Genomic DNA, 15,054 nt, shown 5'->3' with positions numbered 1-15,054 from the left:
AAAAAGTCCAGATTTATTGCTTCACCTGATCAACAAGTGTGTGTGACTTCAGTTTGTCTCTGTGGAAAAGCCACAAACTGTCAATACGAGATCAACAAATCTGTGCTGATATGGACACAACCTGTATCAGTGCATCAGCTTCACATTAAGAACTTCTGAGACTGTCTGATTGTCAGGATGAACTCTAACTTAAGGAAGCAACTGGGATTACTGGTTTACGACCAGTGGATCTGCGAGGCTGTGCTAAGGCACGGCAACACATCATCCTGATGTTTAGCAAACATTGTATCTGCTTCATTGTGTTCATCCCAGTTTAGCTATCAGCAGTTCAGCTATCAGTTAGCATCATATGCTAGCATGCTAATATTCGCTCAAAGTAAACACGAACAGAGTGCATCATCATAAAGTACAGGACAAACTGTTTGACCTGATGATGGCGTTAGATGAAGAGTCTGGACTCCACACCACATTTCATGGCAATTCATCCAACATTTATTGAGACATTTTACTAAAATCAGTCTGGACCAACAGACACAGCAGGGACACTGTGACTCATGAAGAGACAGAGATAAAAGAGATATACAGCCTTCGTGTCGTGTGTGATATTCCTGTTATTCAGCAGACCCTGAAGGGACCAGGTTCAGTTTCTCTGTGGTACAGTGCTACATCTCATCTTAATCACATCTCCTGACCCTGTGAGGGCCTTGATGCAGCTGCTTTATTCTCCGCTGATGTTGAGGTGGTATGATGTTTGTGAACATGGTGCATGTACCTTAATAAATCTGTTTTTAATCAAACTGACACTCACTGAAGGGCAGGACAGGATCCCAGAACAGGAGGACCACCCGGTCTCAGTGGGACAGATCTGCTAAGGTTAGCAGGTCAACTGTTTTCACAGGCACATTTGAGCTTCTCCCCGGACCCGGAGGGTTAACCCCACACATCGTTTTGCTGAATCTAAATCCATCAACCGAGTCAAAAGTGTTTCCAGTGCACATTTATTGCCAGCTGATCACAGAGCCAACAAACTGGTCCCTGAAAATGGAAACACGCTACGAGTCGCTCAAAAGTCCTTAAACTGGACAAATGTTCGCAGACAAACAGAGAATTACAGCCACGTACAAAATATATGTTCAGGAGGTGATGATTCATTTTTCATTCAGTTCCCAGACAATCGTTGTCTCCGTAGGGACAATCAAATATCACCAACTTAGCAATCAAAAATGGAATTAACTGACATTACTTTGCTTAATAAGTTATTTTAAATGTGTGAACAGCGATATAGTGACATAAAACGATAACTGCTCCTCCTTTGTGAACACTTTTAATTAAAACACAGAGCATTGTTGACAGAACGGGGCTTTTCCTCTCCTGGGGGGGAGTTAATCCACAGTCTCCAGTGTGATATTTACATGTTCATCTGTACTGTAACTGTGTCGGGGAAATTAAAGTGGGATCATTCCCGCTGAATATTACCCATCAAATAAAACATACATCCTGTGTGTGCCCATCATAAATACATTCTCAAGGAAATCCGTAAAAAGACAATTCAAGAATTCCCGATTTCAAAACAAAAAGTCCGATTAAAACGCCTTAAATACTCGCAGGGATGTAAACATTCACCGCTCCCCTCTGCTGCACGAGGCCGCGGTGTGATAGCTGTCGCTGAATGTAAGAAACCCTCTTTGAGCGGCTAAACTCTGCCCGTCGGAACGACAGGTCGTTCCCGGATAGCTTCTTCTACCAGCTGGAGTCAAAGACCTTCTTGCACATGTTTGAGTTCTCCTGGTGAAGCGGGAACTCGGAGCCAGGGACGAGCTGCTTCCTGCTCCTGCGCGACACGGCGCTCGCCCCCGATGACAGGCTCTCGTACTTGGTCAGGAAGTCGCTGAAAGCATCGAGAACAGACGGTCAGACGATTCAACAATAAGACCCTGAGAGAGCGTTCGAATCTTCTCTGAGCGGAGGCGGGCTCACAATACCTGATGGGGAAGGTCGTTTTGTCCATCTGCATGCAAACCAGGAAGGGGTACTCAGAAAACTGGACGGTGGTGATGAAGTCCAGCGAAGCCTCGGTTTCGAAGCTGACCTCGACCCCAGCCCTCATGAAGTCCATGTCCACCGTGATGTTTCCGGTGACCACCAGCGCGCCCCTGAAACCATCAGAGAACGAAACGTGAAAAATCATTTCACCTGTGGAACAGTTCGTTTACCTGAAATCATGTGGAATTCCCATAAAACCACATTTAAAATAAAGCTTTGCTCGTTATAAAAACACGAGTTTGCAAATCTTTCAAAAAGCAGCTATTTCAATTAGAGAACGTATAACGAAGCGAAACAGGTGTTGCTCTGGTTACCTGCAGTGTCAGAGGTGTTCTGATGGATGACACCAACACACGGCTTTCTTCAGCCTCGTCATAATCGCTGTCATTTAGTCCTTGTTTGCATTTGCATCACGCAGTTTGTGGCTCAACAGACGTTAACGAGCAGAGTTTAACTACTTCCCCTCATGTTTAAATCAAAGCGCCAACCGGCTGAGCGTCCAACCTCTGGAAGTTTGCCCGCGGAGACATGTCTTGGCAAAGATGCCGGTGTGGTTTGTTCTGCTTCTATAGATAGCCCGCCGGTCTATTATCAGAGTGGACGAGGTACAACTATGCTGATCCATTCACCTGCCTCTGCCATTCCCCTCCACACATGGGTCGACTCATCCTCCGCACTCAAGATGGGACTCTTAACACTGAAGACGGGGAAGAAAACCCCAGAACAGAAGTCTGGAAGCTTCTTCTTCTTCAACCATATTTTCATGATTAATTCCACAGCAAAGACCCCCAATAAAACCCCCTTTTCTTTTCCATCACTGTGGAAATAGCAGAAATTTACATATTGAGCTGTAAATTAATTGTCTGACTAATGGAAGCATAATTTAAGCACTAATGCAGGATCTTGTATTAAGTTTCAGTACGGATTCCAACCTTTTATTGATAACTTACTTTGTTATGTTAAGTAAAAAAAACTTTTCTGCAAAGAAAAATTTAGCAAAATAATTTCCATTTTTATTTTCCACCGAGCTAACTAATCAAAATTTCTCGAATGCATCATCAAATGAATCGATAAGAGACCAAACACATGGTGGAGAATCCCGTTCTTGAGTTTCCTGTTATGGTTGAACTGAAGTCAAATGTTAGAAATGACCGCTGACCTCCTGCCTCGTGCAGCCCGATGATGACGCTCCGCTTTCAGCCGTAATGTTTTAAAATAGAGACCCAGACAGAGCTGACGTCATGCCACACAAACAGAGAAATGAGAGGCACAATACTGGAGCAGGTGGAACAAATGAATCAGACGACACTTATAGAGCATCAGAAGTTCACACGAATCGACATCAACAGAAATCTATTAACAGCCCGACGCAGCTTCGAAAACAACGACGGCCGTCTAAGAATCGTCCTTTGCCCTGCACATTATTACACCGTACTGTACATACAGTACTTCAAACATACCCAGAGAGATAACGGACCGTTCCACATAAACACACGACACGTCACATCATGACACGGCCTCCGGGCTGTACCTGTTGTTGACGCTGGTCTTGGACTCCCGGTACCACAGACTGATCTCCATGCCTCCAGAGATGTCGATGGCTAAACCTCCCTGGAACTCTGCGCTGGCTTTCAGGCCAGACTGCAGCTGGATCACCTGGAGGACGAGCAGCAAAGAGAAAGAAATCCTTGTATCATCTCTTCACTCTCAGTAAAAACAAAACAGGCAGTGTCAGTGTCTTCCTGATGACCCACAGAGACGTGATGTAAGTGCTTTAGCTCTAGGAGACGATCAGGACTTGGTTGCAGTTAAAGAATGTTTGTCTCGGTCGCTGACTGTTTGCTGACCTCCATCTCCAGAGTCAAAGTCTAAGCACGCTACGCCCACTCAGGCTGTGTTCTCCTCTGGTGGCAACATGACAGCTGGACATAAAAACCTCCATCCTGGACTCAAGGATCTACAACCTGGAAGTCTGACCGCTCTGAGGCAGAATCCAGCTTTCTGGGAGCAGCTAATCAGTCCCGTTGTCTTCCATAAGCCTCACACAGCCGAGGTCGTTTCACCAACCACCTTCCTCTTCATGGTCTCTGCCATTCAGAACCACACCGAGACGAAGGTCCGTCATCAGTAATAACCGCTCACCTCAGAATGATCCGTCAGCAGGATGAGGCCCTTCACTACGTTCATGGGCTCCCCGGTCATGGAGAACATTTTGGACATGAGGTCACTGTAGCCCTTGAAGAAGGTGACGGGTCGCAGCTGGACGTCGAACAGCAGAGCCGACATCCCGGCGAACGACTCCAGGTCTTCCTCTCCTTCATCGGGGGTGGCGGCGATCAGTGACTCCAGACCCTGGGCCTCGATCGCCACCTGGAAGCAAGTTCATACCGATCTGTTCTGACATTTCACGCAGACTACAATCTATCTAAAGAGAGAAAAGTTCATTTGAGAAGCACGTTCCACAGAAAGCGTGATTTAAAGTGCTTTACATACACGCTCTGTTAAAAAAAACAACATCAAACTGAATTCCTGTTCCTGCAACAGTCAGGGACCTTCACAGTGATTCCCCTCGTTGTCTTACCTGGAGTCCATGTAGCATCGCTCCATTGTTAGCACCGTAAATATTCATGTTGCTCCTCCTCAGGATGCCGGAGCCTGAATACAGGATGTCCAGACTGTACGTGGAGGTCACATCAGCGGATTCTGCAGGAACGTTTAAAGCGCTCAGTGCATGAACTGTTTCAATCAGCGTAACCACCGACCCGAAAGGTCAGTGCTAACATTTCTGTTTCACTTTTTTTTCATCTCATCTCAGATTCTGAGGTTTGAAAGAACGTTATGTGTCATTTATTCCAGGCTCGGTGCTGAGGCTTCGTTACTCACGTGCCATGAATCCTGAGAAAGCAGACGACGAGCCGACTTTAGCAAACCGGTCATAATTGTGGGAAATCGTGTCCTTCATAGCTTGTTGTATAATTTTGCTGAAAAATGAAATAAAGGACAATAAATGGCTGTAATGCATGTTGGAAAAATCTTATTATTTGCTCTTTTTTGTTGGCGTTCGACTCAGAAACTCAGAGAAGAATCACGTCTGCTGGTCTGTGACGAACCTGGCCGGCAGCTGGAAGCGGAGGATGTCCTGGATCTTGGACAGCATGTACTTGTTCATCTCATACGGCAGGTTTCCGATAGACAGAAGCAGGTTCTTCACCTCCGTGTACGACGGGTCGCTGCTCAGGATGACGTCAGCGGCGGCGGCTCTCACGTTTTTCTCGTAGATCCGTCGATTCTGGTGGTAAACTCTGTTCACCGTCTGTTTCACCTGCAGACGACGGAAACCATTCATCTCCCGCTCTAACCGGCTCCACGTAGCAGAAGAGCTCGTGATGAAGAGTTTTGTACACGGCGACTCACCTCGTCAGTGATGAGGCTGACATCATATCTCTGCAGAGCAGTGAGGGCGATGGTGCTGTAAGCTCCCACCTCCGACTCTGCGTACCTGGTGAAGATGGGGATGGCCTCGGGAAGCAGAGAGTTCTTCAGAGCCAGAAGATACATCTGGACCTCAGACTCCACCTTCGTGCTGTCAGGACCGTCTAAAATCAGCTTCTTCACCTGCACCACTGTCTGAGAGGTGAACATCCAGCAGAGGAGCGTCGGTCAGCTCTCGGATTCATTTGCATTTGGCTTATTTACTCAACAATTTCCATGTTTGTATTGCGTATCATTTCTCATCTTTCTTGGAAGCTCACCGGTAAGTTGCACCCTCCTTTCTCACACAGCTTATGGACCAGAGCTCCCATAATGATCACCACTGACTCTTTAATGTCAGTGCTGCCGATCTTTCCCCTTGAAATATCCTGAAAAGGAAACTCTTCTCATGAAACACATTCAATGCTGGCATTTCATTTAGTTTAAGATGACTTGGTTTTGCAGACTTTATTCTTAAGACTGAGGATTCTTAAGTTTAAGACTTATCACACGTTAAATATAAAGCAGTTTATGAAAAGGCCGTTGGTATATAATGTGTTTTCCTTTAATAAGCAAGAAAAGTTCTGTTACTAACACTGTGACACTCACCAGCAGAGCCTGCAGCATCCTCTCGTTGGGATGTGAAGCAAAGCCACATGCGTAGAGAAACCTCTCCTGCAGAACCAGACCTTTGGCATCGGTGAAGTTCAGGAATGAAAGCATGGCGTCCAGAGATGCAGCGGTCTGCGAGGACGTCACAGCGTCCACCACCTGAGGTCTGAAACCGGCAGGAAGAAGGTAAACACAGCGACGGTGAGTTCATCTCAATCTTAAAAGTTAAGGGACAGCAGAGTGATGGAGTCAGAGGGTAAACTAAGATGCATGAGGGAGGAGGAGCCGGTTTACAGAGAGGTCTTGCTGGCACTCTTCAGCACTTTGAGGATCTCGTCTTTGGACGCCTTCCTAATGCTCTGGATGAGGGCCAGGAAGCTGCGAGGAGCCGTGGCTTTGGACAGGCTCGCTGGCTCCAGCAGCTTCTGTTCACGCTGCCAGTGTTCAAAAAGCTAAGAGGGAGCACACAGAGGAGAGGGGGGGGGTCAACAACACACACTTTATTCTGTTTACTGAGATTACAAACCAACAGAGGAGAAAAGCACAGTTTCATATCAAACACTGAAAATGCATAAAACAAAGCGTATAGCATCAGCAGACTGAATCATGTCTTCTTCATATTCTGATGAATGGGAACGTGTCCCCGGACAGACGAGGCCACCGTGAACGCTTCCTGTCTGTAGCCTGTTGGCAAAATGAGCTGCGGTAAAGCTAAATGCTAATGCTAACATGCAATGAGAGTGCTAACATGCTGGTCTTCAGCAGGGATGAGGATTAGCATTCTGGCTATCCCTAGTTTAGCATGCTAGAATGCTAACATTTGCTAATTATCTTAGCTGGCGCTGGTGGAGGTGCTGGTTTTGCTCGTATTTGGCAATAAAACCAAAATATTGGTCTAACTGAAAATATGACCTGATGAGGACATTTTTAAGAATGTTCAGTTTTTGGGATTCATCCAGAGGGGACATGAACGAGACATTCACTTAAAACCATAAATTTCAACCTCACGGTGGCGCCAGAAGAAAAGTCGATGCAGTAATTAGTTCATCATCTGGAAACCATGAATGCCTGTACAGGATGTCATTGGCAACCAATCAATAACTAGGTGGGGAAAGTGAACAAGTACTCACTGATGGACATCCCTTGCACTGGGATTGGACATTCTCCGCCACGATACCCACAGCAGCCAGTTTAGCATCGATCGTCTTGACAACCGCAGCCACGTCTTTCCCAGCAGCCTCCGGCGGCCCGGCCTCTGTCCCTGCCAGCGTGAGCGTTTGCCTGAGGAGAAATTTGAAATGTGAAGTGTGTCCACGTCAGAAATGGCAGCATCCGTTCATTCTTTACTGCGGCGTTCACCTGGACACGACTTTAGCAGCGGCAGATCTGCGGGCGTTGACGGCCAGCGAGTGTGTTTCTTCAGCCACGGCCGAGCGGATGAAGCCATCCTGAAGCCTGAACACCGTAACAGAACCGGACTTCCTGCTCACACCCAAGACCTGCAGGGGGGACACATCCGAGGCTTGATGCACGAGCGACTGGCTGTATTCTAGCACGGTACGTCGGTGTGGACGCTGGCTTACCTGACTGTGCGTGGTGAAGCCGCCCTCTGCAGCCTTGCACGTCTCCAGTATCTTGGTTCTTGTCACTTGACCTTTGACTGCCTCGTACTCGACTGTGCACCTTCCAGACACGTCGTTCTGTCCGCGGACATTAAGTTTGCTCACGTTAGCAACGTGTAATAAAGCACTGAAAACATGAATAGATGTGATTGTCGTGGTATCGTGTTGTTTACCTCTATAACTTTCCCAGATTTGATCTGAACTTGCAGCAGGCTGGCCAGCCCTCTTTTCAGGTTCTTGATGGTTACAGGTTCAGCCCAGTAGGAATAAAATGCTTTTGTCTACAGCAGGCGTGATGAAAGAAAGCGACATGTTAAACAATGCATTTGACTGGTGATACCAAGACACTTCATCCAGCAGACAAAGCAGCGGCGGAGGAAAGAGAGCCCCAGCAGGCTCACAGGCTTTCAGGTGTTGGTTTTCCTCCTGCAGAGAGTTTATAGTCATGACATCAGACACTATTTACATCACACGCAGAAAGAAAAGATATTCTTTGAAGCGTAGATCAAAAACCAAACCAGAATACTTCTACGGTCTTAGCACTTTAAAATTTTAAAAAGCCTCCATCTCAGCCTGACGTGCATATTTTTCCTCTAATTATACCCTCAGTACACATCAGTGCACAGCGATGACCGGCACGACAGATGAGTCACTCTTACAGTATGTTTATCTCTGTCACTGATATCATCAAGTCATGGAACCAAACCTCAATCAAATGAGCTTAGTTCATCTTGGGAAACATCGTATCACGCCACGCAGCTTTCCAGTGAGGCTTCGGTTCGGCTCATGCCGGACTCTGTGTCCCGCTCAGCAGCACGTTACATCATTCTGCACTGTCTCCTATACAGTATGTAATTTATTTGTGGCGCTCGCCCACAATATCAGCCAGGGCCACCATAAATAGACTGTCCACTGCTGCTGTGTGTTCTTCCTGCTGCAGCCTGCCATCAGTATAAATAAGCTAACAACACTGAGGGGGACACTGCGCCGTCCTGTTTCACGCCGTCTTCCAACCTTGGCTCCACACTGAACCGGCATGAATCCTCCAAGCCTCGCTAACATTTAAAGTGTGTGTTTTTCAGCTGGTGTGCAGTCACACAGCGGCCTCGGACCCTGCAGGGCGACGGGATGGTTTTTGGGTGTCGTTCAGCCTCATTTAAGAGTCAGATGTGACACATGAACTGCTGAAGTGTCTCTGAACGCCTCTGAAGTCCTGACTGTGAGCAGCCAATATGAACAAGCGTGTCTTTGTCTACTGTACTTCATACTGGTGCTCTTTATCAGCTCCTCATTCATGGTTCTAAGGCTTTATTGATCAGTTATAATCCATTAATAAGAATAAATCTTTTGATTGACAGGGTGGATAAAATCCCTTTAGCGGCTTGCTGATAATGCAGTTCTGTTCAAATCCATTGATAGAAGCTTAAGAGCTTGTTAATAAATGGACTCTGAGCAGATGGTAAATGCTCGTACAGACAGCTCAGTGATTTCTCATTGATGAGCTCTGATCTATCTTTCATTAGTAAATGACTCATAAACCAGTTAAGCCATCAGTTACAGCTTATAAAGCTTTTAAAAAGTGATACCAGAGCCTTTACTGTCCTGCATGAGGACCAACAGGTAAAACACATTAAAGATTAACGAGACATCCAACAACCAGCCTCTTGGATGCAGGACTGGACAGTTCACAGCGATACAGATGTGACAGCAGAGAACGAGCTGGAACTCAAACATCTTCATCCAGCGACCAGGAGCCACTCTCTGAATCAGTCCTGTTCATTCATTCACTGAGCCTCTGAGCCGGCTGACCTTTGCACACGCTCACACACACACACACACACACACACACACACACACACACACACACACACACACACACACACACACGCACACACACAGAGCTCGTGTGGTATTTCCCCTGCCAGCATCATCACCTGAGCTCAGTGAAGGTGAACTCATTACGAGCTCCACTGACCTTTAACAGTCATTCATGTATTCAGGAGCTGCTCCTGTTGTTAATAACCAGGAGTGAATATAAAGTAAACTAAAGTGAATAAGACCTGATAACACCAGCGGCGAGGGGCCACTGCTGAGGACTATTTTCTTTAGACATATTGTTTAAAACCAGGGCGCCGAGCAGAGAGACATCCACAACGCCCGCTCAGACTCTTACCTTTCCATTCCTCAGGTGCACCAGGAAGGGCTTCGTCAGAGCTGCCAGGTTAGTCTTCCCCAAAACGCCTTCTGCTGTCGACCCACGGAGGACGTTCTTCTTCTCTGGTCGATGGGACGCAGGGTCGATCCTCACGTTTGAGATCTGTGGATCAGAGATTGATCAACACACACGAGCATGAAGCCTCTACTACCACTTCAATCAAAGCGTATGAGCAGTCAGATGTGTTCTGTGGATTATTCTAACTGTTGCTCTGTAAGTGTGGCAGGAAATGACATCATGTCCTGTCTCAGCGTGTGATTGGATCAGCATACCGCCACTCGAATCAGTTGGTCATCTTTGCTGCTGGGATCCCTCCAAACCAGGTTGAGGTCCACGTCGCTGGAGATCCTGTAGCCTGCGCTGCCCTCTTTTGACGGCCTGGTCCGGTCCAGCAGCACCTCGGTGGTGTAGCTGAATTTGTACAGCTGGTTGCTGCTCAGCCGGGGTCCTGCAGCACCACCTGAAGAAACACAGGAAGCAGCTGCTGAGCAAACACGAGGAAGAGCGCTGCTTTGCACTGCACTGCAAAGTGTTTCATAGCTGGTCTCTGGTTTCATCTCATGTCTTATAGATATCAGCTAGAGGAAACCTGAAAGTTGACTTCTGGCTGTGGTGCCTTCGAGCCCTGAAATCTGACATCTAACTTCTTCCATTTAAAGCTTCATCACTGCCTCCCCATCAGTGACGAAGCTCAAAGCTTCAGTCTGTCTGTTCAGGTCGTTTGAATTAACGAGGCAAACTGAAACCGATGAGTGAAACTCTGTTAAGAAGGGTTATTTTAGACCAAACATGAGAAGACAAAGTGGACTTATTCATGATAGAAAGTGAAGTCAATGGAGTCAGATTTCCTTCAGTTTAGTGACTCCAGGTGTCTTTAACTTGCTTCCCAGCTTCACTTCAGGTGTTCACACAGCGTTTCCTTCACAGAAATACTGTCTGTGCGTTGAGGTGACTCATCCGGCGGCCATTTCTCAGGGCGTGAGAGCAGATAAAAACTCTCCTCTGCTCTATCAACAAGCTCTGCTGTCAGATATGAGTTCAGGCCACGAGGGAAGACGCACTGACGTGTCAGTACCTGATTTACTGAGCAACATGGAGCTCGACTCAACAGACACTAATCACATTATAAGTGTTGTGTCCTAACTTTTCCTCTTATCAACCAGAGACCACACCAAGCAGCTTTAACTGAAGCTTCTCCAGAGGTGGAGAACAGGATCCAGCAGCAACACAAATCAGCCTGACACCTTCATCATCAATAACGGAGCAGCCTCTGATGAAGAAACCTCCAGAGCTCAGCTGAGTGTCTTTGGAGCCACAGATGAATCCTGCTGACACAGCTCCACAGCTGGAGGATGAAGCAGAGCTTTTCTTCTTCTGCTGATTCATTCAAGCTTTATTCAGTGATCCGCAGCCTCCTCCAGGTGTCCTTCTACCTCAAACTACCTGCACAGAAGCGAACAAGTGAAAGCAGCCCATCGACTCACCTGTGGCGGCAGCTGAGACGCAGGAAGCTGCGCAGAGCACGAAGAGCGCGGCGGTGAACATGGTGCGTCCTGTCTGCAGCCACGAAGCAAAGCGACGCGCACAGGCCGAAGAAAAGGCAAAGGCAGGCCGAGCCCCCCCTGATATGATCTGTCTGCGGGGAGGGCAGACTCCAAACTCCACGCTCAAGTACTAAGTACGAGATAAAACGCCAATGATTAACCTGAGCAGCTCAGATTTGTTCAGGAACCTGCGCGGCTGATCGATGCAGCCGCCTTTAATACAGCCGAGCGGCCGCCTGATCGATTAATCAGTGAAATGGGATCATGTGACTGATGATTGATCAAGGGAGGAGTGAGACCCGCCGTCTGGATCCTCCGGACAACATGTCCGGATTCGTCAGCACGCAGGAAAGTTTGGTTCTGTAGAAAATAAGGTGAAATGAGCGCAGACGTGATTCAGCTCTGATCTATATGAACTCGTTCATGTGAGACACCTTTCACCTGGTTTCTCTTTGACATGAACAGTCTGCGCTCTGTGGCCCTAAACCAGCCCCCAGATCACATTACAGCGTCCCAGGGGGGGCCCACAAAGTTCTGAGGGTTTGAGCTGAGGGTCTGTGTGAGACCCTGAGGAGGAATCACATGGACCAGATCTCTAAAAACAGATCCACTGCTGATTCCTCCAGTTAATGCAGGCCAGATTCAAATAATCTATAAATACTGCAGAAACCTCATCTACGAAAGTGAAATACACTGTATCACTACAGCGAGTGTGGGGGGAGGTGGGTGGGTGAGGATTGAGGCGGGGGTGCAGACTTTCAGGAGTAATGCGACCTGATGAAGCGTCCATCACTTTGATCAGCAGCAACACGTCCAGAAAACCTCTCACAGCAAATCAGCTCACCTTCACTTTTAGTTTTGATTCAATCCAAAGTGCCCCCCCCCAAACAAACCACTCAGCTGTTCTGTAAACCTGAACTCATCAGCCTGAGTTCTGATGAGCCTTTTCTTCAGATGTAATAAACACGTCAGCAGGTTTCACTCAAATGTTTTCAGTTTGAACAGTGCAGTTCCTGCGTCAGTGTTTGGTCGTCATGTGGTTTAACGTGTGTGTGACGTCAGGTAACTGCACTGCAGTAAAAAGTACAAATTATATTAAAGTAAATGTACTTAGTTACTTTGAGCCACACTGAAAGCGGTGGACGTGGATTTGACTGAACAGCTGGTGGATGTGTGTGTTTGCTGGTGTCGCCTCCTCTCCACCTGGACACTGAGGACTCATCGTCAGTGTCATCATCCCAGCCTTATCTGACGAGTCCCTCGCCGTCCTGAAGCCTGACGTCTCTGTCCAGCTTCAGTCCAGCTTCAGTCGGCAGTCGGGCCTTCTTCAGTGGACTCTCCTCAGATAAACACTGAGACGAGGGTCGTGACCTCTGGGGGGGCAGGAAGACAGATAAAGAGGTCCTTCCTGTTTTTTATTTTCAAACTGTTCGGACTAAACGACACGACGGCGCTGCTCATTGTCAGAAACTACTGCAGAATAACGTCATCATCGTGTCCCATCAGCACATCAGCACACAGCTGGATGAAGACTTGATATCATCCAGCTGCCAAACGATTCATTTAAAAACAGATTCAGAGTCGAGAGCAGCTACAGGAGCGACAGTCCAGCAAGTCAAGTCGGGGGGGTCAGGGTTAGTGAAGCTCACTGTTGAGACATACAGTAATATTCATCACAAGAATGATCTTTATTTATCACAGAAGCACCAATCAAATCTCTTCACTCCAAGTGGAAATCCACATTTATAGAGAGAAACTGAACGAGTACAGTAGATAAAGTGCCCCCGTGGAGAGGACCCTGAGTGTTTCAGCAGATAGTTATTATGTGAAAGGAAAACTGAAGGTGTGATTCTGACCGTCTGGTTTAGTTAAGACACAGATCAGAACAGACAAACACCTCATCACATGTGTCGTATCTGAACGACCTCAGCAGTGACCGGCGCAGGCGTTAAACCGCAGAGCGTTTGAGAGGAAGGCTGATTCCATCAGTGGGAACGAGTCTGCTGTTGTTCTCTGAGGCATCCGGCCAAAGGTCACATCCAGCGATAACACGGCAAACAGATACTCTTATCACAGCCGGGTATCTAAATTAGAAATAATCTGTGTTGTGTTCCAGTGTGAGCCACAAGTCTCTCTGTGACTGAGGTGTGTTTTCAGAGAAAAACTCAGTCTGATCAACAGGCTGACGAAGAGGAGCCAGACTGAGGAAACTCCGCTCTGCTCCGTGTGTTTGACACCTCGCAGCTTTTAAAATCTAACTTCCACAGCGACGGTCTGCTTGAACGGATGTGAAATGATATTAAAACCCGACACCGTCTTGAATTTTGCTGATGTTTTAACGTGTTTGCTTGTCGCCGGTTGTAAAGCCGTCGTGGCCTCTATGGTTTAGTTGTGTTTAAATGCGTGTGAGGCAGATGGGACCATGTTTGTCCATAATAAACCCTCCTCTGGTGAATTATCACTGCTCCTCTGGTACGTTTTTTTATATGCTAGTAATTAGAGAAAAGGAGACTGATGCACACACTGATGAGTGTGTGCTGTGTCAGAGGCCCGTCCGGTCGAGATGTCCATGACCAGAAGAAACGAGTTCATCGTAGAATAAACGTCTTTTTTTAACGTGTCAGTTTCCACCTCTTCAGTTCAGATCATTCCCACGTGAAGCTTTTTAATTGGTCGTCGAGTGTAACACAGAAACAGAAGAATTGAGGCTGTAAACTTGTAGAAAAGGTTCAAACGTTTTGTTTTGACCTGCAGCAGCTCAGCACAGAGAAGTCTTCATTTCAAACACTAGATGGCAGCATTGAGTAAATTAGTGTCACTAAAACAAAGAATCAGTGTGAACACCTTGATAACTGCTTCATTCAGAGTGCAGTTAAAGCTTCTCACTTTTATCCTTTGGGCATTTAAAGATTATTGTTCTTGTTGATTGATCTGCTTTAAGGCCAGGTTCCCTTTGTCTTGCTAATGCTGCTTCTATTGATGCTGCCTCTAAAATTAATTTCCTCAGCTGGTGATTAATACAGTTTATCTTATCTCATTTAACTGACTTGGCATTTTATTATTTCTACTTTTTTATCATCATTTTTAACTAAGCTTCCTCTTTGTGTTTAGGATCAGTTGTCACTTGGCTGTACTGTACATGAAGCCCTATTTACTGTATGCAAACGCTGACAAAAGGGTACAAAGAACAACATTTATTCAGATATATATTTACAACTTGTCACGATCCGATAATTATTTACAACAATCAGGAGAACACACGAAACAAAAGCCATCTTCTTATCAGGAGTCTGTGGAAGTAAATCACAAATATGGCACTGAGTGGTGGGAGGACGTGTGATCAGTCGACAACAATCATGAAGCTTTTAGTGGAAAAAAGGATATCTGAGGAAGAGTTCATCAGAGCTGCAGAAGACCAGCGTGACCTGCTGCAGGTCCACACGCCGTCACACTTCTATTCAAGGGCATTACACAAAATGATAAGCTTCTGGTAACAAAAGCATACGAGCTGTATCCATGTTTGCATTCAGAATAATGCTGGTGTGAG

The 15,054-nt window shown here is 46.7% G+C and overlaps 1 protein-coding gene across 1 annotated transcript; it reads right to left on the bottom strand.

The window, feature by feature from the left end:
• Nucleotides 1–1,038: 1,038 nt before the first annotated feature.
• LOC121604191 (microsomal triglyceride transfer protein) lies at nt 1,039–11,508 on the bottom strand. Its single transcript, XM_041933635.1, has 18 exons — nt 11,448–11,508; nt 10,236–10,423; nt 9,922–10,065; nt 7,922–8,029; nt 7,710–7,826; nt 7,486–7,625; nt 7,257–7,407; nt 6,421–6,578; nt 6,124–6,292; nt 5,796–5,903; nt 5,458–5,670; nt 5,154–5,365; nt 4,927–5,024; nt 4,625–4,746; nt 4,186–4,413; nt 3,575–3,699; nt 1,983–2,153; nt 1,039–1,888 (listed from the first exon to the last, which is right to left on the bottom strand). Exons 1-18 carry the CDS (start codon nt 11,506–11,508, stop codon nt 1,741–1,743), a joined length of 2,661 nt encoding a protein of 886 aa, XP_041789569.1. The 3' UTR covers nt 1,039–1,740.
• Nucleotides 11,509–15,054: the final 3,546 nt, after the last annotated feature.

Source organism: Chelmon rostratus, chromosome 3, assembly GCF_017976325.1.
Source record: "Chelmon rostratus isolate fCheRos1 chromosome 3, fCheRos1.pri, whole genome shotgun sequence".
NCBI classification, from domain to species: Eukaryota; Metazoa; Chordata; class Actinopteri; order Chaetodontiformes; family Chaetodontidae; genus Chelmon; species Chelmon rostratus.
Note: the sequence above shows the minus strand (reverse complement) of the source record. Positions and strands in the feature narration are given on the sequence as shown.

Bases quoted from the DNA above. Each gene is read 5' to 3' on its own strand.
- LOC121604191 (XM_041933635.1), bottom strand. From the start codon at position 11,508: ATGTTCACCGCCGCGCTCTTCGTGCTCTGCGCAGCTTCCTGCGTCTCA. The intron at 8,030-9,921 runs GTAAGAGTCTGA...CGCCTGCTGTAG, and splicing joins TGCACCTGAGGAATGGAAAG to ACAAAAGCATTTTATTCCTA. The intron at 6,293-6,420 runs GTAAACCGGCTC...TGCCGGTTTCAG, and splicing joins AGTGCCAGCAAGACCTCTCT to ACCTCAGGTGGTGGACGCTG.